This window comes from Gallinula chloropus, assembly GCF_964237585.1.
Source record: "Gallinula chloropus genome assembly, chromosome: 12".
NCBI classification, from domain to species: domain Eukaryota; kingdom Metazoa; phylum Chordata; class Aves; order Gruiformes; family Rallidae; genus Gallinula; species Gallinula chloropus.
Window position 1 is genome coordinate 11,844,123 of NC_140097.1, and position 25,425 is coordinate 11,869,547.

General features: G+C 39.6%; 1 protein-coding gene across 5 annotated transcripts in view; it reads left to right on the forward strand.

The window, feature by feature from the left end:
* Nucleotides 1-8,038: 8,038 nt before the first annotated feature.
* Nucleotides 8,039-25,425, forward strand: part of SLMAP (sarcolemma associated protein) — a gene marked incomplete at its 5' end in the record, with an annotated part of 80,577 nt that continues 63,190 nt past the window's right edge. For all 5 annotated transcript variants that reach the window (XM_084269636.1, XM_084269639.1, XM_084269638.1 and 2 more), the window contains one exon: nucleotides 8,039-8,236. In XM_084269636.1, the coding sequence (XP_084125762.1) occupies nucleotides 8,039-8,236 (198 nt within the window). The remainder of the gene's footprint in view (nucleotides 8,237-25,425) is intronic.

Below are 25,425 nucleotides of genomic sequence, written 5' to 3' on the forward strand. Positions count from 1 at the left end.
CAAAAAAAAAATCACCATCAGCCCCCTCCTAACCTGTAACTCCCATGATGCACACCAAATTCCTGGGTGACTGTTACCAGAACAGATTCAACCATAGCTGTGAACAGGCTGGTTGCCCAAACCACAACACACCATTTTTTCCCCAACAGAAGTCACAAATACTAAAACCAAGACACCACACCTATACAAGCTTAATTTACATCTCTTCAGATGCACTGTTTCCTTTAGACCCATTACCAACATTTGTTTATCCACCTAACAAAACTGCTAGAAATTAAAGCATTATTTGATCATTATAATAATTTCCTAGACAGAGGAGCAAACAAACAAAATTACAATACACAAAGTTACCATTGTAACACTTCAAGATACAGCAGCCTTCAGTTACCCTGTACCAGTAGTGGCAAAGGGAATTTCAGATATAAACTCAGATATGACTGGAGCTACGTAGCATGCAACAGCAGCGGGTGTACAGGCTCAGCAGTGGGTGTACAGGCTCAGCAGTGGGTGTACAGGCTCAGCAGTGGGTGTACAGGCAGGCTCTTGCTGTCTCTGTTTGCTTCATGGATTTTACAACAATGCCACCTAACACAAACTTTTCCAACAGTTAGCTCCTGAACTCTGTAAAAGATTACTATCCAAAACAAGACATGACTAAGACTTTGTTTCATCAGATTAAACTCAGGGCAATGTTCTCCAGTGCTGTTCCCATTTAACAGCTGAAACAGGGCCTGGCAAAAATCTTTTCTCACCTTGGTTTAGGGAAAGATATAATCTCACAGTTTCTTATTAAGCCTTCCCTTGTTTATATTTTCATACTTTCCCATGTTTACATTCCTGCTGTTGCAGGCAGAACAAGATTATAGCTAGCATTATCACCCATTCCCTTCTAGCTCTTGCTGGTCTCTATTTTTAAGTTTTCATGTGAATAAGAAGTATTTATACAAGTAAAATAAAAATAAAGTATCTCTTAAGACTGATATTCTCTGCTCAGTTAAACAATAACCAATAACTTCATTCCATGGGATGCTCAACAGAAATAATCTCCTGGCAGGACAAAGTTTAGAGAACAGAGACATGATTTTTGAGAAAGAAGTCAGTGAAAAATTTAGGACAGATTCTCTCCTACAGGAGATATGGGAAACATTACTTGAGGACAATTTTCACCTAGCCATTTCAAATACATTTCAGCAGGAAAATCCGATGGTCTTCCCGGTGAGAAAGGATGTCAATTGTTTAAGAACAAGAACAAAATGATTCCTGGATGTATTTTGAGTATCATGTTTAGAACAACTGATACTGGCTGCTCTCTCCTTCAAGAAGCACATCAGTGCAGGAGAAAATACAGACTTCAAAGTTGGGAACCTATGAACTGAGAATGCTTTGCTACAAATTGCAATACAGGCCCATGAAATACAGGGCTTTACACGTGGAATTTGCTCTTATAAAGCTCTCTGAGCTCTTATTTTTGCAGAAAGACATTGATATGTTCATACAAATAATCAGCAGGTCTCAGACAAGAGGATCCTCTAGAAAAAGCATCTCTGGTGATGTCAGTTGCTGGAATAAAAATTAGTACAGGCCTACATAGGACACCTGGATTCTAAAGAGCCAAAACTGTTGAGCATTTGAGCCTATCTTGCTTTCTCCCACCCTTTATCTTTCCCCTACAGCTGCTGTCTCTACTGTTCTATCCTGCCCCTCTCAGCGGGTGCTTTCTATCAGGTAGCAGCAAATGTTGTGCTGGCTGCTGGCTGCGGAATTCCTATCAGCTTCAGGAGGGAACAACGGTGTAGGCTGTTCAGATCCACTGAGTAACACCAAAGCATTGGATAAACATCTCATCTCACCTTCCCCCCTCCACCGCCTTGAGACTTCGGTTTAAAGCAATACTTAATTTGTATTTGAAAATTAGCTCTGGTCTAATAAATAGATTTATTTGAAATAAGCAAAGAAAATCCAGAAATGTCAAGTTTGTTTTTCAAACACTTCTCCTTATTGTTCAAACAGCCACAGAAAACATCAAACATTCCAAAAAGCCAACCTCATATTAACAGAAAAGCAGCTAAGACCTGGTTAGATGACAACTGTGTCCTGCTGAAATGAGTAAGCAGTGAAAATGCCAGATATACCAACTTACTTAACTTCATTAGAAATGAAGAAACATTCTATGTAAAATTAGTTACATATTAGCATAATACTGTATAAATAGTATGCATGTTACATTGTTTATGTATTCCATATCAACATACTTCACAACCTATATTGTATATATAGATAGGATACATAGACAATATTTACACAGACTTTATATACTGTAGAAATAGAACATATGCATATATTTAACAATGTAAAATAATTAGCATGTTCAATGTATTCTTGCTATGTAGATTACGTTAATATAATTATGTTAGGAAGATACTAATTTGTGAACTGGATGCGAGTATCTTTTAATAAGCTTAATGGAAACTAGAAACAGGAGCAGGGAAGAGCCTGAATGAAAATGAGAGAAATGAGATCAATACCTGACAAGATAGGATTACACCATCTGAGTTGCTTATTCTTTCAACATTAATGCTGAAAGATAATGCAATTGTTCTTTGTACAGTCAGAGAGTTAAAAGATCAAGAACAGAACATAAGTCTGGAACTCCTGATAGTGCTACAGTTAAAAAAAGTGCAACCACCCTTCAAGAAATCTGGGGTGATAATTAGAATAAAGTTTTGAACAAACTTTTCCAACAATAGTAGTGGGAAGAATGTACACATATTCAGCAGCTCCTCAAACAAATAGGTATCCAAAAATCCAAATCAGATTGTTCCTGTCATGACATACAGTGCAATGACACCATTTATGCCTGTGAATGACTAGTGATAGGCACTATCATGTGAGAACAGAATATTGTGAATTTCATCAAGAATTGAAAACAGAATATTTCAACAAGTTATAGAATTGCCACAATAATCATGCAAGTCCATGTTATGGATTTTATGAGACCACTTTTCCTACTGAAGAAAAAAGTGATTACATTTTTAGTGACTGCATCTCAAAAGCAACTATAAATCAGCAAATACTGGTCTGACCTACTTAGTCTGACATCCCATGCAGCTAGTCCTCCTCCCAGTACTCTACAGGAAACAAAATGATTGCTGTGAGCTACATTTCTGTAGTGCTAACATTCAAGTGTGGTGCACAAGGACATGAGTTAGTGCTGGACTTGGCAGGGCTAAGTTAACAGTTGGACTTGATGATTTTAAGTTTCTTTACCAACCTAAATGATTCTGTGATTCTAAATTGGCACATCTACAGCTCCAGGGAAAGGAACCTACTGCTTGGGAACAATTCCTTATTTTTTGACAGTTCAGCTTGATTCCAAATGCATTAATTGATGCATTAATTCCCAATGCAACGATCCTTCTTGAGACAGGATCTCCCACAAAGCAACTGGTTCACAAACACGTCACCACTGACCATCTGATGTATGTTAATATTTCAGTAGCCTTTTGGATCATCATTGCACAATACTCAGAAAACTGGCACTGAGTTGCCTATAGTGATGCTCAGTGGTTTTCTTTTAGTCAGTTACAGTTAACTTTGAATTCACAACTTCCTTCAGCAAAAGATGTTATTTTTCACCACGTTATTAAGACCATGGGATCTCTCTTGCACTTTGAGACATTGAAGGCAAAATCCAGATGTTTGGCAGGTACACACATAAACTTTACCTCTGCTGCATTTTCAGCATCCTGAAACAGACACTAGCTCTTCAGGGAATAAATGTACCAGTCACCTCCCCTCCATTTCCCTTACCCAAGATGGCTATAGAGCAGGCTGGTTCTGCCCTCAGCTATAATGGCTATCATTATTTTTTTACAGACTTCCTGCCCAGAAAAAGGATGGCCACCTAAGTGGCATCTTGCTGCCCTTAGCTAACATGGCTGCCAAAGCTCACTGCTTCTTTCAGTAGTGTGGCAAAAAGTGGTGTGCAGAAAGGAAGTGTGAGCTCACACATCCTCTTCACTCCCGCCCCGTACAGCACAGCCACTCAGCATTTCGTACGGAATTCTCTCCATCCACCTGTTGCTTTCCATAGTTCAAAGACAGACACTTCCCGGTAAGCATCAAATGCCTCATAAAATACTCATGCAATAGTTGTAGCCTCATTTCAGAATGCAAATGCTTTCTAGATTTTTAACTTACTCAGAATGTGCCCTGGTAAGTTTTGAACTGATAAGGCAATGTGAAATAGGAGTCAGAAGTCAGAGATAACTGAACTCATCCAACTTCCCCGAAAGCTGGCACTCCTACAGAAAAGGAAACCTCACGTTAATGCCCTTGCTGAAAAGTAAGTAGAACTCTGTTGTTACATGAGCTGCTTGGCAGGGCCACAAAGTATTAGAAAGGCAGCTGGCATGTACTGTTGCTTCTCCCATGGGACTGGCAAAATGGGATTTCTCCAGTGGATGGAAAAGGGTTCAGGATACCATTGTATGGTACTGGTTTACAGTTTAAAGGACACAGATACTTCGGTTTATTCTACTGGTTGCAGGAAGACTTGAGAAAGAAACTGTACAACCATACGGTATGAGATTTGTTTGAATCTCAATGACAGTATCTAAAAACTATAAATGCTTGCAGAGAACATCAGAAAAATATAACCACTGCTCACCTTATTTACTTGATTCTCTTATGCCCTATAGAGGATAATGGTTGTTCTTTGACTTTACTTTCAGATTCTTTTTCTCCCTTACGCACTCGCACTCACACTCACATAAACATTCTTTTAATTCCAACACCTGTAGTACCCTTTGGTCCCACTTTCTATGTCTTTGCAATTCCAAAATATTCTCAATTATTTTTATTTTTCCAACTCTTTCCCTCACATCTCATTTTTGATGGACTTAAATTTATACCCCATTTGCACCCCTTTCTTTCCCCCTTTTGATTAATTATGGCACCATGTGCTATAAAAAAACAGCCATACTGAATTTCCATTTATTTAAATAATGAGAAAATTAGGAATACATTTATCCCAAGATTATAATCTCATAAACAAGATGATGAAAGCTATTAAGCGGTATGCTAGATACCTTTTTGCTTTTCTCCTGTCAGGACAACTGAAATCTATGGACATACAGTCCTAAAGCTTCCATCTATTTGTCTTTCTTTTGTGTTCAAAAGTCAGAGCTGTCTCTCGTTTTGGATTTAATTTCTTTGCTTCAAAACAGATATTACAGCCTGGTTTTGCTGTGCTTTTCTCATCAGATCATTCAAACTCAATGATCAATACAACTAGGTTGTAATGAACCACACACATAACCCCCCGTCCTGCTGCAGTCAAAAAGAAAAATGAAGATAACCCTCAGACTTTTCTGTGCTACAATTAATAACACAGCAATCAAGCTGTCTCTCATATACTGCGCTGCCTTACCTCAATTGTTGCTTGTTTCCCTCAAATACTGCTGGCTAGATTGCTTGGCCCAGCTCCACTTCTCTCCTCCACAGCTGCCTGGCCTTCCCGGCATCAGAAAACCCTTCCATATCCCTAATCCTACCACCTTGTCACAGGGTAATTATAGCACCGGCACCACTCCAACACCTACCTCGTATCAAACAATCTCTGCTTGTTTGCTTTATAGGGAATGACGGACTTAAGAATTAATTTGGACTGGAGAAGCCTGTTTTGCACTAGCCTACTGCATGACCTTGAAAGAAAGGAAAAACCTTTCCCTGGCTTCTAGAAAACAGGGATAAATATGCCCTTGCTGGATGCTCCAAGCCCTTCCGAAGGAATTCTGTGCAGCAGTGACCCCACCTCTGTCCCAGCCTGACCCTGTTGCTGCCTTGTGCCTGCACTCACCATGCCAAGAGTTGCCCCCACTCCGGCTGCCAACCTGTAACCAGAGACGGCAAGACACACGCTGCCAGCGTTTCTCCCTCCCCAAGACACATCAAATCACACTGGAGCTTCCAAAACTTAAAGAACAGGGAGAGCAGGAGGATGTCGGGCAGCCTCCTGGGCTCTCTCATGAGAGCTCTGCTAAAGTGTGACCCCGGTTCCTCCTCAGGGCTTCCCTAATTAACGGCAATCGAGCCCCGCTCGCTCTATCTCTCCCTTCCTCCCCCGCCCAAGGCAGAGCTCAGTGGAACAGGGAAAGGGAACGAGACGGCACTCGGCCCGGGGCTCACTCACCTCAGACACCTGCCCCCGCTCCCACCTGCTAACGCGTCCCAGCTGTGCCCTGGCGCAGCAGCCCTCCACCCCTTTTCCCGCTTCACAGGGGGCCACGCGGACCCCCACATGACCGCCCAAACCCTCATCCCTCACAGCTCAACCCGCCGCCCGCCTCCCCTCACAGTCCCTGTCACCCTCCCGCGCACCCGGAAGAGAGCGGTAGAAGCACCAGGGCGGAGTCTCAGCCACTGCCGCAGCTTCATTGCGCGCAGCGCGCCTGCGCAGGTCCCCGTCCCGCGCCTGCGCAGCCGCCCGCGCGGAGGCGGGAGGCAGCCGCCGCGCCTTCCCTTTGGTCAGGCCCCGCTGAGGACGGCTCCTCCCTCCGCCACCGCCTGCCCTCCTCCCCGACCCCCGCCCCTCCCCGGCAGTGCCGCGGCTGCTACACCGGGTAGGTTTCCAGTCACTATGGCGGCCGCTGCGCTGAAGGTAAGGGAGGGAGCGGAGCCTTGGTGCGCTCTGTGCCTCCCTCGGGGCCGGGGAGCGCTAGGCCGGGGGAGGAGGGGAAGAGCGGGGCTGCGCCGGGCGAGGGACGGTTCTGACCCGGTTTGTTTTCGGCTCTGCAGGTCGGAGGAAAGTTTTCGTGGTCGGCGGCTGCCTGAGAGGCAGAGCTACTGAGCGGGAGGCGTCCGGGCCCGGCCGTCAGGCCTCTCCCGCCGCCGCAGGGCCGGCCGCCGCCGGACAAGCGGAGCCGCTCTCGGCGGGCGGAGAGCGCGGGGGACTGAGGAGCGGGCCCTCCTCATGCGCAGCCACCTGCGGAGGGGCTGAGCGGAGCGGAGGGGACGCCGCCTCTCCCGGCCCGCCGCTCCCTGCGCCGGGGGTTTCTGGCGGAGACTTCCTGGAGCAGCCCCCTGCTCGCCTTCCTCCTCCGCCGGCCCCCGCGCCCCCGCCCGCCGGCAGACCCGCCGCCAGCAGACCCGCCGCGAAGGGACGCTTTGCCTGTGCCGCCAGCCAGAGCCATCGCGGGCACCGCCTGGGAACAACCTGTCAGTGCACCTCGTAGGCCGTCCCCGAAGGACCCTTCCCACGCGTTAGTTTGTCCCCGAGAGAAGGAGAGTTGGAAGCCCTCTCCATGCCTTATCAAGTTCCTTATCTGAGTGGCTGCCTGAAACCGTAGAATAGTTCAGCTTTATCTGGTGTAGGGAAGGAAAACAGTATAGCTCTCAAACCCCATTCTAAATCAAGGACCACTTATTCTGCTTTGGTTCGATATATGAAGATGGTGAAATGCGGATCGCCTTCTGAAGCGACTAAATCACTGTTGTGGAGTGAGGGCAACTCCTGATCTGTGTGCGGTGAGAGAGAACACTGCTTTCTCCCTCATCCCCCTTCCCTAAACCTTGCCTTGCTTCCATGTTGCATTGGTCAGAATTTTGGTCAGTGCTGTTTACGGAAGGAGGGAGTAAAGAAGGCAGTTGAGACTACAAACAAAAGTACTCGTATGACTCATCTACTTGGATTTAAGACATTATATCCTTCTTTCAAGGAGGCTTTGCTTCTCTTTGAAGGAATCAGATGCTTGATCCTATTCTTCCAGAAAAGGATGGATTGAGAGTTGTACATTTTAGACTTTTTTTGGGCCACTGCTGGTATTAGTGAAAGAAATAATGGGGCTTTTTCACTGGATTATTGCCAGAATTAGTTTACACACTGAAACGATGAGTTGTTAGGCCTCATACGGTAACGTTTGTCCTGCTTTAATATAAAGTTGCTGTGGAGGTTTGGGTTAAAAATTGTGGAGGACAGTTTGCATCAGAGGAGGCTCTCTTCATCTCTGGTCAGTGTGGCAACCACAATCTGTCCTCGATGCCTTCAGCCTTGGCCATCTTCACTTGCCGCCCGAACTCTCATCCCTTTCAGGAGCGCCATGTCTACCTGGATGAGCCCGTCAAGATCGGTCGCTCAGTGGCTCGCTGCCGGCCAGCTCAGAATAATGCAACTTTTGACTGTAAGGTGCTGTCCAGGAACCATGCTCTTGTCTGGTTTGATCACAAGACAGGCAAGGTAAGATATTTTCTTCACTTAAAAATTGCACATTTGTTTTAGCAAGTCCCTGTAGATTGCACATTGCTCTGGTTTAGCTGCAATAAATACCGTTTCGTGGAAGCAAAAAGGTTTGTGCTATGGTTACAGTTGTTACTTTTCAGGTAAGTTGATGATTTCTTACTAATCAGAAACTTGAAAATATTATCAAAAGTACATAAAACTAATAGTTGAAAATGGTGAGAAGTGGTGAAAAATTTGCATAAGTATTGCTGGAAGTAGGTGATTTTGAGGTGAGTAATATGAATATGAAAGTACAGGCTTCAACTAATACAATGGGGTTACAGCATTTTTTCAAATACTGAGAAATTGCTATTTCATCTGAGCACGTAAATCTCATTGCAAGCAGTGTCAAAAACGGATTAAGAATATGGGGCTGGTTTTGCACTCTTCCTACTTGTCCTTTTGAAATTTTGTAGAGGGTATTTTGTTGTTTGGGTCTGATAGAAGATTTGTTACTGGCAACAAGAGTGTAACAAATGGCATACACGATGTTTTCCCAATGATAGTGAAATTTGTTTTAAAATACATTCTGTGTTGTCTTACCTGTTTCTCTCAGAAGGTTAGCTATCTTGTTAATTGAAATTTAGGGGTTCTGTAGTGCATGTTTTGTCCACTAGGGATTGAACTGGGACAAGTAAAGTTACTTTACTTAATGACTGTCAAGTTAATTTTAAATATCCAGCAAGAAATGAACAAAGTCCAGGTTTCAGTTGCTCAGCACTGTTTGTTTGTTTGTTTGTTTTCAAATACATTGATGTTATGTCCTGGAACTTCATGTGCTCTGAATCAGCTCTGGTTGTCTTTTAGCTTCACAGCATGCCCTTCTATGAAATGTGAACAGTGTAGCTCTTGCTTTTAAGAATAATATGGTCTGCAATTAATGCAGTATTTCTTAGTAGTATGACACAGCGTGAGGAACTGTAGCAGTCAAAGTTCTTAAACCTTCCATTGTTAAGTAGCCTGTGTTATGCAATACCTGGGCATGATGGGACAAGACAAGCATTTAATTTCTTAAGGTTGGGTTATGGCATGGCTTTCAAGTTACCTGTACGTAATTGTGCAAACTGCTATCTGTATTAGTGCTTCATTTAGCGTGTTGTTTTGGCTCTGCTGTTAATGTGCCTTCTTAGACACTTCAGAAACACTTAAGTGCGTTAAATATTTTTAGCTTAAGCTTAGTTTTTAATCTTTCTCATTTAACTCGAAGTAAAAATGTTCCAATTTATTCTGCTGCTTTTAAATTTAAAAGTATTATGCACATAGCTTTTTATTAATAATTTTTAAGATTTATAAAGATTTCAAGACCCCCATGTGCCTCTTCATTGTTCCAAATAATTTAACTGTGTTAAACATTAATTTGACAAAGCATTGAGTTGATGGAGTAAGTCTAAATAGACAAGCTAAAAGGCAATCAGCTGTGGGTGGGTTTTTTCAGAATTTATTGGCTTTGTCTTTTCTAACACAGGTCAAAAGATTATATGCTTATTTGCTTTATCTGACTGATCTAAAATAGCAACTTGGTAGTAGCAATTAAGTGGATGGTATGTGATAGTCCTTGAGATACCGTTGTGAGGAAGTCTTGGTGAAAATTGCCCAGGTGGGTATCTGGATCAGTAGCCATAGTGATAAGTAAAGGGGGCATTTAAAATCAGACATAGGAAGATGTTACTCTAAATCTTGTGTGTTAGATGTTGTGGTAGTGTAGAAGTATATGCATTCATACAGTGGTATGGAGAATTTTGGATTCTATGCTTTTTTCTGGGCAGTATGTTCTGTTTTTTCTCTGAGTATCTGAATGGTAAGTAGGGAGAGTGTTGGAGGAGAGGGGAAAATGCATCCTAGATATAACATGTTGTTGTGAAAAGGTGCATAGGAGATGTCACTAAATACAATCTTAATCTTGAGTTGCAAAATATTTTTTTAAAAAACTAGTGGTTTCAAAGTACAAAAGAACCCCACAAAAACTATACCAGAACATATGTATGCAGGAAAGCTTATTGTCATTGTTTATAGAACTGCTAATAAGTACATTTCATTTAGTAATATGTCATTATCATATCAATGATCGGTATTTAAACCTCCATGAATTCTTTTTGCCACAGTATTTGTAAACATTTCATAGAAGCTTATATATATAGGGCTCTTATCTATCTGGGCTTTGTGAAAGATAAAAGACCTTGGAATGTTAATTTAGTAACTGACAGAGTTCGTCAAATAATTGAAAGTAGTTCATGAATGATCTGGGGCTGCAGTTTCGCAAGTTGTGGACTTTGGCAATGCCGGTCTCTGGCATTCCCAGTCACTCAGTCCAGTCTCTCTGCTGTCTCTTGAGATGTCTTTCAGTTATATTCAAATATTTTTCTTTTCTTGAGGCTTTGGAGTTTTGTTTTGTTGTGAGTGGTCCTGTTTACTATGTAGCCTGCAAACAAGGTATCAGCCTAATCTTTAAACAAGGGTAGAAAAGGAGAATCAGTAAACAGGGGCATGAAAAGTTAGTACACAGCTGTTTTGAGGCAGAGGTAGGCCTAGGCTGAAATATGTCACATAAATAGACCAAGTTGAAGATGACATGTTATGTACAGTTGAAGATGTGAATGTTTACTTTGTATAAAGGCGTTTTAATTATGCATGGAAAAGTTACTTACCCAAAGGAGATAATGTCTATGTAATGCCAGCATTATTAAGGATAAAAGTAGGATGAGTCTTTAGGATCCACAGTAAATAGCAATTAAAAGCAGATGTCGAAAACTGGATTTGCCTTTTAAAATATTTTTATCATAATATGTAAGCCTAAAAATGTGTGAAATGGAAGGAGGGGGGGGAGCATGTCTGTACACAGACTTTTTCTGTGCCTAGGAATATTTTTATAGACAACTAGCGAAATGCCTCTTTTTGCTTGTTTGTAGAAACAGTCTAATATCTCCTTGTGGATTTTTTCAGACAGCAGTGACATTGGAAGCTTAAGCTTAGAATTTATTTTGGTTTTTGGTTGTTTTTTTTTTTTAGTTTACAAGTTTATGAATCTTTTTAAGAGATGTCTGAAAAAGTGAGTCATTAGATATGTAGGAAGTGGATGTTGTGCTGAGCATGGAGTGTTCCAAAAAGTGTGAATCAAAGCAAAAGTGGGCTGTAGTTCAGAAAATCTAAATATGTTTGTTCAGCTTCTATCACTCCATATGGGTAGAAACTCTAAAAGCTGCTTAATTGAAATAGTCTTCAACTTTTTTATAATACTTTTGTTTTGTTTTTAAAAATAAGCAAGTTGAAAGCCCTTGAGAATTTGTATGTGACTTCTCCCAGGCTGAAATGCTTCTGGCAGATGTGGTGGAAGCTTTTAGTAAAAACCTGAAGTTTCCGACAGATATCCAGGCTTTCAAAAACTGGGATTATTCATTGCTTTAGATTGTTGTGTGTGACTGTTACAAGTACCTTTCTCTAGAGAATCTGTTGCCACAGTTTATCAAAGGCACGAAGAAATTGTGTGCAGAAATAGAGTGTTTTCTTAGACCAAAAGGACTTCAAATAACTGGCCATTTTTAACAATTGAAAAAAGCATATAGGCAGGTTCCTGTGTTAAGGTGGTAGCTAATACGAGTGTTTTCAAAGTGGGTTTGGATTGAGCACATTCATAGTATCTTGGTTAATGTAACACTAACTGAAATTGAAATCCAAATAGTCCACATGACATCAAATGAAATTTATTAAGGCTGTGCTTTATGGCTTCTAGGCTTAAAATACGCGAGGGAAAAATGCTGCAGTACACTTTCTGCAGGGAGCAGCCTCTGAAAGAAAACAAATAAACCCTGCCTCCTGTGTTGTATCTCCATTCTTCCTCTACCCCCCAAACCCAACAAAACCCACACTCCAAAAACCAAAACCCCAACAAAACAAAAAAACCCAAACATGAACACTCACACCGTCACCCCCACACCCTACCACTCCCTATCCCCCCTCCCCAAATTACAGACTGGCTAGATTCTTTCTTTGTGTTCTTGAGAGAATCATGGAACAAGTTTTGGAACATTTTCTGGGCACAGGAAGATGATGATTTGGTAATGGTCAGTGTGAATTTGACAGGGATAAATCATGTCTGACTGCCTTGTATAATAAAATGCTACGTTTGTGGGCAAGGGAGAGCAGTGTGTACCCTATTTACCCTGCCTTTAGCAGAGCTTTTGAGTTTCTTATGATGGTCTTTTGTGGGGCACTGCAATTTGGATGTATGAATAACTGGATGAGTAAAATAAAACTGGTTTGAGGATCAAGCTCAAGGGTAGTGGTTAATAGGTGCTGGTCTGTGTGGATGCTGATAACAACAGGAGTCTGTATTATGACCTGTCCTGGTCCTGTTTAACTTTATTTATCAGTGACCTGAAGGACATGGTGAAGTACACTGTAGTCATGTTTGGTGATGATACCAAATCTGGGAGTGTTGATATGGTCAGGAACAAGTTGATATGTTCCAAGGGCAGAGCCACCATCCAAAAAGACCTGACCTTGCTGAGGGCAGGCTGGAACCTCAGGAGTAGGAATAAGGACAAATGTGAGATCCTGCACTTGGGGAGGACAAACCCCTTGCAGCTTTTTAGACCATGTGTAGGATCCTGCATCTAATTCTGAACCACCACTGCAAGAAATACATTGATAAACAGGAGTTGAAAGATTAGATGCTCTCTTTTTGCTGTATTGTACTAGGGATAAAAGTATATCGACTGTAAAAATGTAAAAAGGAAACATGTAATTCCTTTAACATTACATAGAATGTTTTGTGAAGATCAAGAACTTGGCAAGATTCAAGTATAGGACATCATCTCTGGGCATCAGGTTTGTTCAGAAGTGTTTTAGTAAATCTATCTTACAGAATTTAGTGCAATATGAAAAATGCACGTTTGGGATTGCAGTAACTCAATGGGAGTTTTTTTCTGCTGCTTCTTACAGAGAATCCTGTATGATACTCTGGGCTATTTGATGCTGATCTATTTAAGGAATATTTAATTTTTCATGTATTAGTAGCATTTCTTTTGATAGATACCGTGTCTGCTATTTATTTTTTCCTCTGTTACATCTTCAGCTTTCAGTTATGATTGTTGTCTTTGAGAGCCGAACAAATCTTTTATTTTTTCAGTACTTTTGGTGTTGCTGTATGCTTACAGGCTGCAGTGAGTGTAGAGGAGGCACTTTTATCTTCCAAACATTGGATGTTTATTCCAAGGGCCCTGGGAGACTGACCTGGGATCTGCTATAATGCACCAAGGTGAAATTTCAGTGCTTAGATGCTTTTGTAAGAGGGTGATGTCAGCCAGCCCTTAAATACACCTGTTAGTATTTTTATGTAAGTGCTTTTGACCCTGAACGAACTATACAATTTTATGCTGATATAATCATAGGAGTAAATGGGGTAGAGAGCTCTTGTTTTTGGGAAACTTTACCACCATACTTCTTTTAGAACCCAGCGTAGGAGGGCTGGTGGCCATTTATAGTAGAGGTACGTTGCTGCTGACAAGGATTTCCCTGCAGATACCATCTAGAGCCACTGCTGCAGAGCTAATACTGTAATTCTTGGAGCTGATCCATTGCAGTCATGATGCATCTATCTTGAGCCAGGAACACCAACACATTGATTAGGTTTTAAAAACAAACAAAAATCCCTTTTGTATTTGCAATGACTTTTTACAAACCTCAGATGAATCAGGTTACTTAGCAGTAATGAACGCCAATAAATGAGTTTTCCTTGGGTCTCTAATGGGATGGTTTGGGCTTTCTCCTAGTCCCGTGCTTATAAATGTAAAACCTAATACACTTCCCATTCTATAAAATTTCTTCTGACATCAGCTTTCTTTCACTTGTTTGTTGCAGCAATCATTGATAATTTGCAGATGGGTTTACGTTACATTGGAGAAATACTTTTGATTTTGCTTTGCCCTGCCCTCTCATTTTTCTGTACTGAATTTGAACAGTTTTGGTTGCTTTGTTTCTAATGAAAGTGACTGACTTTATCTGTGCTGCAAAGGGCCATGGGGGTTAGCAGTGTCTTAACTGTGTCAGTGTGCTACTGTGGTTGTATTGATTTGAATGTGATCTAGCTAAAACTCTGCAAAATGTGTAGAAAAATAACTGATTTGTTGCGTTTTGGGGTTTTTTGTAATTTCTTTTAAAAGATAATATTAAATGAAAGTTCTTGTTGTTTGTGGAAACTGGCAAGTGAAAGGGAAGGAAGAATGTGGTCTACCTCCTGAAAGCTAGCAAAGTTACAGGCTATTGCTACTAAATTACACGGTTGTTTGTTGTCTCTAGATTTTCTTTTGAGTCACATCAATAATTGCTTCCTGTTAATGTTGCTCACTTGCTGAGTGTTTGGATTGTCTAAGAGCTCCAAGTTTAGTTAAATACTTCAGTGACATTGAATTAGCATTCCCAACTTGTCTGACTTCTCAGAAACATTTCTGCTTGTAGCAGAATTTGTGGAAGAAAGCTTGTGGTACTGTTATGGTTTTGTTGAGTACAGACAAGCGCTTTTTCAGGCTGCTTTAGGAGTGGGAACCCGAGGCAGAGAGATGGATTGGACTGTGCAGTCTTAAGCCGCTGCAAGAAGGCAACAGCTCTCTGCCAGAGACCCAGAACAATTTCCTTGTTGAAAAGGACAATAATTGTGCTGGAGCCAGACGCTTAATCAGATACAATTTTTATCTTATGTTGTACCAGAAGTACATGTATATGATTGAGCAATGTCTTAAGAGTTTATTTCAGTCTTGAGTAAGGATGAATAAATGATCAATCTCCAAGCAGGCTTATAATAGAAAGTCCAAAATCCTGTAGTAACACTGTAGTTGAGTGGAAAAACACAGAAAATACTAGCAGGGGTTTTACTTTTGTAAACATGTAAAAAGTAAACATGAAAAGTACTGGGATTAGTCAAGGGAAGTTAAGGGCATGAGGAATTGACCATAGCTTTGCAAAGCTAAGGAACATTTCACTATTGGTAGGTGAACTATGTTGAATGCTGAAGCTGTTCTGAGACCTTTTTAATTTATAAAATTAACAGGAACCAACCATTGAAAGACTGAAGAATTAGTGACAAGAGAGGCCCAATCACAAATGTTCTAATACTTTAAAATAGGGAGAACTTGTACCTAAATACGGAAGTATTGACAGTATTGGGCCTCAGAACATCTTGTTCAGGTTGGGTTTTCATATGATAATTCAAATGTGTGGAAAATATTTATTGACAGAAAGACTTCAATATAGGAAACATGCAACATCTGATATAGAAGCTATATAAGAACAGTCAAGTGATCTTTTGTTCTTGTATTAAGAGGCTATTGAAAATACAGCTAAGAACATTATTAATGCTTTATATTGTCATAATTACAGTCATAATAATAGTTCTTCCATAAAAATAAAAAGAACACAAGCTTAAGATACAAGAGTTGTGGATGCCTATAACTCTGTATTGAGTAAGAACGTTTTTAAAGCAAGGAAGGGAAATGCTTATGCTTCAGATCAAAGAAGAAAATCTCTGCTATGTGCCAAATAGATATTTGTACAGCGGGTTCTTTAGAAGACATTTGGTACTGGCTGCTACTATTTGCATATGCCATTAGTCTTATTTGGTACTGCAGTTTTTGCAGTAAAACTGGTACTTTTTCAGATTTTGTTCCTTTTCTGGTTGTTGAGCAAGATGAAGTTTAAACATAGATATATATGTTTTCCCCTAAAACATTAATGCCTTTAATGTAATATTATTCATTTGCTGCAAGACCTCATTTAACACCTTCCCCCAGCAGATTTTGATGACTCAGCTTTGCTTTCTATTTTTTAGTTGCTTTTCTTGGGCTGCAATCCTTGACTTTTTAGTGTAGAAGACGATTTCTTGACTTTGCAAAGCTGGGCTTTTAGCCTGTTTACCTGTTTGCCTTTTTCAATTTCTGTTGACCTTCCCCAGTAGGTCCTGGCAAAATTGTCATCCTTCCCCTTTTTTTTTTTGGGTGGTGAAGGTGGGGTGGTTTGTTACCTGTAGTAGTTGAATGGATTTATGGGCAATGGCATTGCAAATCACATTCAGTGGTATCATTACTTGCAATTTTATTCTGGCATTACTGTTCTCTGTGTTTCCATTTACTGTTTCCAGGTGCTTAAAGAATCCGAAAGCTTTGAGGAGACATAATGAATAATTTGTAGTTCTTCACATTTTTTAACTTAGTTCTTTGAAACAAAATAAAGGTTTGGGTTTTTTTTTTGTATCTGATTGTGGATGAATCCGTTCTGCAGCCAAACTGTTTTTGCAGGTCTTTGATCTCAGTAGGTAATTGCATTGCTACTCCTTGTTGTTTTCCTGCTGCCATTCCAGGGATTCCTCTTGTGGAATGCCAGAGGATCTTTAAGGCTGTGTGCAGTCAACATAATCACATGTTATTCAGGGACAAAGTATAAGTTGGAAGTTTCTTTTCTTTTGTTTCTATGGATTCCAGAACTGTAAGTCATTATGTACAGTTAGAGTGGTATTTACTTTAAGGGAACTTACAATGCTGTGAACTAGGACAGCCAGATTCTCTGACATGGATGTACTGCCAGAAGATAAATTAGGTTGGTATGGAAGTTATCTGGTCTTACCCTCTGCTCCACAGCAGGTTGGATTGGTTTAAGTTGCTTGTGGACATAAGAATATTTCTAGTTCGACTCCTAATTCCATGAGGGTGGAAATAATACAACACTTTCACTTGCAGCTCTCAACCACTACTTCCTTTTTTAAGAACTCAAAGGGGAAATTAATTATTTTTTTCAGTCTTCCTCTTTGGGAGCTTTCCCTAGATTGCATATTCCAGCAGCTGTAAGAGAGCCTGGAATACAAATCATCATATAAAGGGCATATTTCTCCTTGCAGTCTGAGTAACTGGGTATAGCTACTTGTGGTGCTGTTGAAACAGGGCTTTGAGTAGGTATATAGATATTGTCTGTGACTCTGTTCACTGACCAAATCACTGTCTTACAGCCTTCCTATGTAATTAAAGGAAGACTTGATAGACTGCTATTTTATCAATAATGTATTGCCTATGACATAGAAAAGTATGGGGGTATTCTAAGTCTGTTTTCTTGTTACACATGATGTCATCCTGATTTTTAGGTAAATGAATGACTCTGCTAATTTGAAAAAATGTATGCTGTGTTTGGATAACCTTTAACTTTCGTGTACACAGAAAGGAAAATGTACTAGATGGTTTTTGTACTTGAACAGCTGCATTGTAGTGACACAAATGGACAAGTTTCTGCCAAAACTCATTTTTGTTTTGGAATTTGTGTACACATGCTACCTCACCTGCTGAAGTCAGCACAGGTCATCCATGCATCCTCTTGCAGAATATTGCCTCCTGTTAAATTTCATCAAGATCTACGTTTTAGTTGCAGTTAGACTTGCTTTGACCCCATGTTCCAGAAGTGGGCTTGGGAAGGGTTAATTTAGCAAAACATCAGAGTAGCTGTCCTGCTTTCTTTGAGCCACACTGGGACATCCTGATTTAGTTTCTGTGGACTCTCATGTTGTTCTGTTTGAAGATTTTCCCTTCCTCACAACTTGTTGCAAATGTCCCTGCAGCTGAACAGCTTTATATGCAGGTGTGCAGATAGCTGAGTTTCTTGGGTCTCCCCTGGTTGATCAAATCAAAACATGCTCAGTTTCCTTCTTCCCTTTCCCACATAACTTGAAACCTTCCCAGGATAGCTGTTGCAGGATGAAATTTAGATGATGACATATTTTATAAACTCATCTTAAAGGATCTTGATGACTAGGCTTTTTGTTTTGAGATCTGTACCTTGTACTCTTTGATGTATTTTATAGATTAAACTTGCTGTATGCATCTTCCTTTATTTTAATTGCAGTTTTGTTTCCAAAAGATTTACAAAAATAATTGCTTTGCAGTATCCTTTAAAAGCCTCTTACGAAGATGTAGTTTTGAGTCTACTGTTTAGGACGCCTGTACTCTTGTAACATAATTTCAGTGACTACATCTGTGTGCTGGTGTCATGCCTCAAGTTAAATCTAGAAAGTATGTTTTATAGTTCTGCTTTAAATACTGGTTTAGAAAGCTTTAATACAAAGATGAGTGGAAACTTCTCTCCTATCCAGAGCAAAAGAATTTCAGACAATAGAAGGATTTAGGAAATAGCAAGTGTTTGTTAAAACTTGTGGCCATTTGGAAGACTTAATGGTTTTCCACACAGCACTCATGGTGAGGTGTCCCAAGCTACCTCTTCATTGGGGAGCTGTGGTTGTGTACTGAGTCCTGGTTGTGCTGGACAGTGCTCAGAGTTGATTTGTATAATTTCTTTGTGATATATGACTGGGACATCCCTGATCTGCCTTCAGAAGGGAGCACTTGCCTGGTGATTGTTTAGTGGGGTCATTGTTGTTAGTAACAAGGATACCTTTTGTGATACCATCATGGTTAAAGCTGTTTGGCAGACAGGATGGGATTGCCATTTTCTCCATTAGCACAAAATGACAATGTACTTTGCAATTATTATTGTACAGAAATCTGGTGATAAAAATTTATTTTGTGTATTTTAAAGCTGGAATAAACCCTGAGAAATTATATTCTGAAAATCTGCTTGATGGTGTATTAAAGGCAGTGGAACAACAGATTTTTCCAATGTTGAGGCATTTGTATCTGGGTGTTGTTTTTTTATTTGTCTAGAGGGTTGTTTTGGGTGAGCTTTTTTGTAGGGCTGGGTTTTTTCTTTCTTTCCAAAAAAATGCTTGAATTTTTTCATTTGTCTTGTCTGTTCCCAGCCTGTGTTCATGTCCATAGCCAGCACCAAGTACTTGGGTTTATCCTGTAGCCAAAAGCTAAGTGTGCATGTACAGATGGCTATTATGTATCTTGAGTCCCAAGCTGTTGATTAGAATTGGTAATAGGACCACACAACCAGTCTGGGGACCGTACTATTACCATTTACTAACCAGCAGTAAATGCTGGGAATTGAGAGTAAGTTTTTATGGCAGGATCTGGTTTAGAACGTGAACCTGTGTTGCTATACAAACAGAAAATGTTTTTTGTCTTAAAACTTCATTTTTTTTTTTTTATTTACAAGCACAGCTGCCTTGCATATTTATTTTCAAGCTGGTTATATTTACTTGAGGAGAGAGTGCAAACATGATCAAGAAAGAAAAAATAAGAAGTGGCAAACCTGCTTCCTAGAAAGTGTCTCCAGTCTGAAGACAAGGTGCAACTTTTTGAAAGTTCTGGTTGAAGTGTAAACTAACAAATAACACAGTAGAAAGGACACACAGCAATACAAATATTTGGGAGCACAGGAAAGGGTCAGATTTTTGCAATTTTTTTATCTGTGCAATTGCTAGGACACTGAAAAGGGATTTTTAGTGAGTGTACTGGGTCAAATACAAAAAATTCGGTCTTTGCTCTTGCGATTTTTGACCCCTGGTCGTTGGGGTTTTCCCCTGTCATTGTTCCTTTCATGGTCTTCTCAGCACTCCTTCAAATACTGGAAGAGTTGTTAGCTAAACTTCTGAGTGCAGTAGAATTTCTTGCTGTTTGTGTTTTTTTAGAGTTCTTGATGAAATGTCCCATCTCAGTGAAGAAAGAAACATCAGTAATAAAATACCATAAAACCAGTTAGGAATTACATGCACTGCATTTGCTCATACAGCTGGCCAGGAGTGTGGATTCCTTCAGTTGTGTCTGTGAGTAGGTCTGAGGGTCTAACTTATGCATGAACCAAGAAAATCTTGCTATTTGGACTTAGGTTGGTGCAGGTTAGCGCCTCATTTTCCTGACACATTGTATTTAAGAGCAATTGAAAGTGTTACCTGTACTAGAGCTTACTTTTTTAATGAAGCCTTTGAAGTATGAGCTTTGTTTACTGGCATCTTAAGAGGGAGGAGAAAATTTATATTTTGATGAACAAGCTTTTAGAAAGAACTCTCTGACCTTGCATGAAGAATTATGATGGGAATAATGTCTTGTATATTTATTTTATATAATCAGAAGTGGTGAAGGCAGTTAAATTGCAGCGTGTTTAAAGTGTAAAGCACTGATATACCAGCCTATGCTTGAGGCATAGTAAAGGTATTATCTTTTAAATGTTTGAATGATATTAATTAACATTTGTTTAACATACTAATAGTGTGTTTAGCCAAATGTACAAGTTTCGAAAACATTATAATTTAAATACTTGAGTTGTTTGCTTTTCTCAAGTATTACAGCTTCAAGTTCTGGAAAATAGACATGGATGACTGTTCTTTTATAAAATAAAGCATTAACAATTTTTTTGGATGTTTTGATATTACTCTTGGGTAAAACTGTTACAGGCTTCCTGCTATGAGACATTTTTATGTCTTGCGTTTTCCCACAACGCTAACGAGAAATTGCATTAGGAAAACTGCTAGAATGTGGAGTTTTTGTTACTTTTAGCAAAACACAGTGCTGCAATTTGGAGAGGAATCATGCTTATTAGTTTCTAATCCTATTCTCTTAATAGGATTTTTTTCCAACTCAAAAGGTACTTTTTTTTTATAGTGATTTCTGTGTTTCTCTGTGCTTTCTAGTTCCCTTGATGAACCATCTAGAGCTAATAGCATGAAACAAAAATCTTTTCAACTTATTCTGCATTGTCCAGGAAATAAGTCTTTTAGAAAAATCCACAGTTGCTGAAGTCACGTGTCTGAAAATGGGTGATAACAGATAACATTCATTTAGAACAAGATACTCTTGCCAGTGGTAGAGCCATAATCTAGTAAGTAACAGGAACAGTGAAATGGAGTAGTTGGCAAAAAAGCAAGATGAACCACAACATTGGAGTAGAGTGTTCCTCGTTTCATTTATCTAATGCTCTTGAGACCTGAAGCCTGTGTAGCAGCAAATGCCTCTGTGTTGTGTTTCTTTGTGAATTTTTGGGTAGTAACTTTAATTTGTATATACAGTACTTCAGGTTGTTTCCCTTTTTTTACCTTCTCAATAGAAAAAATAATAACATGTTCTGCAAAATCCTGATTTCTTAGCGAGGTGTATGACAAAACAGAAGAAATGAGAATAGACCTGTGGCAGAAAAGGTTGTGGGTTCTCAAATATCAGATGAACCCTCCTGCATAACTGGTCCTTCATCCATCCTATCCTCTGCGTACTACTAACTCACTCGCTTGGGATGCTCTTAAAACAGTTAGACCTTAGACATCAGGTCCCTTGTCTATGCTCTGTGTTGGCCCTGTCTTCTTTCTGCTCACTGTGAGGAAATTGATTCCAAGCTTTCTTAAAGAGCTACCTTGTCTATCCTGTCTGGTTGTGAGCACCACTTCCCCACTGGAGTCTGTAAGGCGGTATTCCTAAAAATTAATGCTGTCTTAGCTGTCACCTTCCTCTTAGTAGTGTCCCTTGCACCAAAGAAAGACAGATGGCTTCCCAGCCATCTGTGGCAGCATCCCATCTCAGCTGCACATTTGATTCATCTCATCTTTTTGACCAAGGGGTTAGGTGTTCTGTGGTGATGGGGCAGACAGATGTAAGTGGTTTTAGGGACTGGAGAGAGGAAGATCAGAGGAAAGAAGAGTGATATGAAAGGCTAAAATAAACTTTTCTGGTTCTGTGTGTCTCATTACTTTAAAATACAAGGAATCACTTCTTGAGGTCATGCTCTCTGATTTGAGCCTCCTGTCCTTACCAAAAGGTGTTCCGCAGGCACCATGGGTGAGGACAGAGGAAGGTCATCTGTGTGGTCTGGTTGGAGAACTGTAGAGGTGACTCTCATGTCAGCACTGAGGCAGAAACCACTTTTCAGTGTTGGGGATAAACATCTGAGAAGAGCACTGAGCAGTGAGACACCATGGAGTTCGATTGCATTGGAAATTCTGTGAGGATGGGATAGGGACAAGGTGCCTGATGTTGCAAGTGGATGAAGTGATGCAAAAGGGAATATTGAAACTTAGAAACAATTGAAGTCACGATTACACACTTTAGATTGCAAGTTTCTCTCTTTAAAAAAAAGTAAAGAAAAGCCAACAGGAAACTTGTATTACCACTTCTCCTTTTTAGATTTACTTGTACCATTAAGCATAGGTGCTTGAGGAGCAGAGTTCTGTGCTGGAAAAAGAAGTCATTGTAAAGGTTAAAATTATCATTTAAGGTAACAAAGCCATTCCTTGAAAATTTTCAGCCTGCTATTTGAATGTTTCATTTTTAAAAATGCTTGTTTTTCTCAGCTTAATTTCTTAAGTTCTGTAAAAACATTCTTATAATATTAAAAAAGAGCTATAATTATGAATAATGCAGAAGTGGTGGTTGTAATGAGCTTTGTTTGTACAGCCTAATAAACATTTCTTTATCTGACAGATTTTTTCATTGAAGTACTGATACATTTGGAAAATAGGTCATCTTCTATGAAAGCTTTTAGGGAAAATAGTTTAATCTCTTGACTTGCTAATGAGACCACTGCATGTTAGCTTGCTTCAGTGGCTTTGGTTCATGTTTGCAATAGCAGTATGGAACTGTTTGTGTTCATTTCTGTGGCTCTGTCACAGCTAAAATAGTTTATTTCATACTTCATTTAGTTTTGAACATGTTGCTTCATGAAGAAAAGTAATAATTCAGTTTGCACTGTAGTAGATACGAAGTAGAAGTGAATGTTTGTATACTTAAACTGACACAATGGTAACCTTTCATATCTGCAGAATGTGCAAGTTCTAGTAGTTCTCTTTAAAAATCAATGGTAATTGTCTTTGTTTCTGAGACTGTCACAGTAAATGATTTTTATTGACTAAGTCTGAACTTCTCTGTAATACAGTGTCTAAAGTGAATGAAAAAAATTCACATAAAGTGTGAGTAGTAAAAATATGGTTACTTAAGTGACCAAAAGTATTTGCTCTGATAGTTATGTTTTTATAGAGTGAATCTTAACATAATGTAAGAAGAAGTAACTATTGCTCGGTAAGCAATTTTGTGTTTTACATAATACACCTTCTAAAAAGTTCTCTATTAAATACATTATTTGGCTGAATCAAGTTGTTGGGTTTCTCTTTGAGGGGATTTTTCCTTTGCCTGAGTGGGTGTTGTGGGTGGTTTTATTTCTGGGTTTCTTTTTTTCATGTAATGGTTCAGGGACTGAACTCTTATAATATGCATTGAATTTTCAGTTGAAATTATTAATCTGAGAGAAGATAAGCAGTAATCGTTTGCTATTTAAGTGGTATTGAGGTTCTAGCTGATTGACTGATTTATGTGGCACATGTGTTTCTGCTTTGGAGAACAAAATATTTGTAAATTAAGCACAGTTGGTAAACCTTTAGAAAGAGGGAAATGAAAGAATAAAAGGTGATAATTGTTCCTTAGTGATGTTTAATAATGCTCATTGTCTAACTGACAAAGTAAATGTGTTGCATTCTATTATAAGGCCTAGTGCAAGAATACTTCTATTGTAATTTAGCTTAGAATACTACTGTTGAGTGACTTGCTTTGCATGAATTGTCACAGTCTCTTCTTAAAGTAATAAGTGAAAATTGGATTAATAATTTGCAGATTGGTTATTGTTGTATGTATGAATGACTGAGAAAACCCAGAGTGACTTGCTATAATTATAACAATTTAGGTTTGCCAAATTGGTAGATATTTAGGAATAGTTAGGAATAAAGGCTTAAGTTCAGTTGTTTGAAATGCCTGCCATTTTTCTTTCAAAATAATAGCTATTTGAGTTGTTTTGGGATTTTTCTGCTCTACTTTGTTACTCCAAACTACTGATGTGGTTTACACATTTTTGTTGACTAGTTTGCTGTTTCTGGTATTTAAATTTTCAAGCTAAAACCTTTCAAAGGGAAGTGAAGAAAACATCAACGTTCCTGATGTGCCTGTTAAGAAACACTGAGGTTATAAAACTGTTGAGAAACAGAGAAGGCCAGTGCTGCTGGGTGGCTGATGCCGTGTGTCATGCTTTAAATTAGTTCTTGTTCGTGCTGGTTGAGTGGCTGGAGTTGGAGGTATAGAGACACTCAGCTCCTGAGTCTGGAAGTTGTCAGGCCATCCAGCTTGTGCAGTCGGTAGGTAGATAAGCTGCTCAAGTTGCCCAGCTTTGAATTAAGTGTGAAAAGAGCGATTTAGCAAGCAGCTGTGATGGACCTTGGTTACAGAACACAGTTATTTGGTCTGACTTGCACCTAATTGTGTAAGACAGACAAACAAGCCATGGAATAAACAAACATAGTAAAAACTCAGTTTGTTTCTCACATGAGAACTTATTAAGAACTAAATGATGTTTATGTCTGGAAATGCAGCACCCCTTTGTTTTTTTAAGGTACTGTCATTTCAGTTTCAACAGAAGGTATGGGGTATTCTGTGATGTGCTTCAGTTTCCTGATGTGCTTTGCACATGTTGCAGTTGCTTGATGAGAGAGGACCAGTCTACACTCAATTCCTCTACGTGTCAAATTTATATTTTTTTTCTTTTCCAGAGGAAACCAGAACATATAAACAGGGGGGAAGCTGTAGATGTGCTGTAGTGCAGCTCTTAAAGCAGATGTTTGGGAGAGCAGAATAGCTGTTAGCAGTGCAGAGTGTGTCTTCCTGCGGTTGGATGTGCTGTGAAATGTTACTGCTGCACTGCATAAACCTGGTGCAAAAGGAGGAACTTGTTAGAATGAAAAGTAATTGAAACATGTGGCAAAGAAAGCAGAAAGCTGAATACTGACACTGGAAAACTTAGGTGGAAGATACTTAGTGCTGTCGAGGAATGTGCTATTCAGTAAATTCAAGAGATAGTAGAGGCTGAGATTCTGTGTACATAACTTTCCAGTAACTCTTAAGAATATTTAAAACACAGCCACTTCTTCAGCCCCTAGGAGCTACTCTTAGGTGGCAACAGATTTAGCAGATAATTTTAAGATCAAGTAGAAATACTTTCTTCTTTTGAAGTCCATGGCAAACAGACTTAATTCTTACTAACAGCAATGTGAAAAGTTGCTTTGATGTACGAGGGTCTTAGCCTTTACTTGTCACCCATATCTGCTAGATTGTGCAATTTCTGTGTATACTCACATGGATCTGGGTATAAGTAATCAGGAGAGGTGTTACTGATCTGTATATAAATTTTGTGATCTCTCTATTTTGTATTCTGTTTTTATTGTAACAATAATATCTTAATTGTTTTAAGACTGC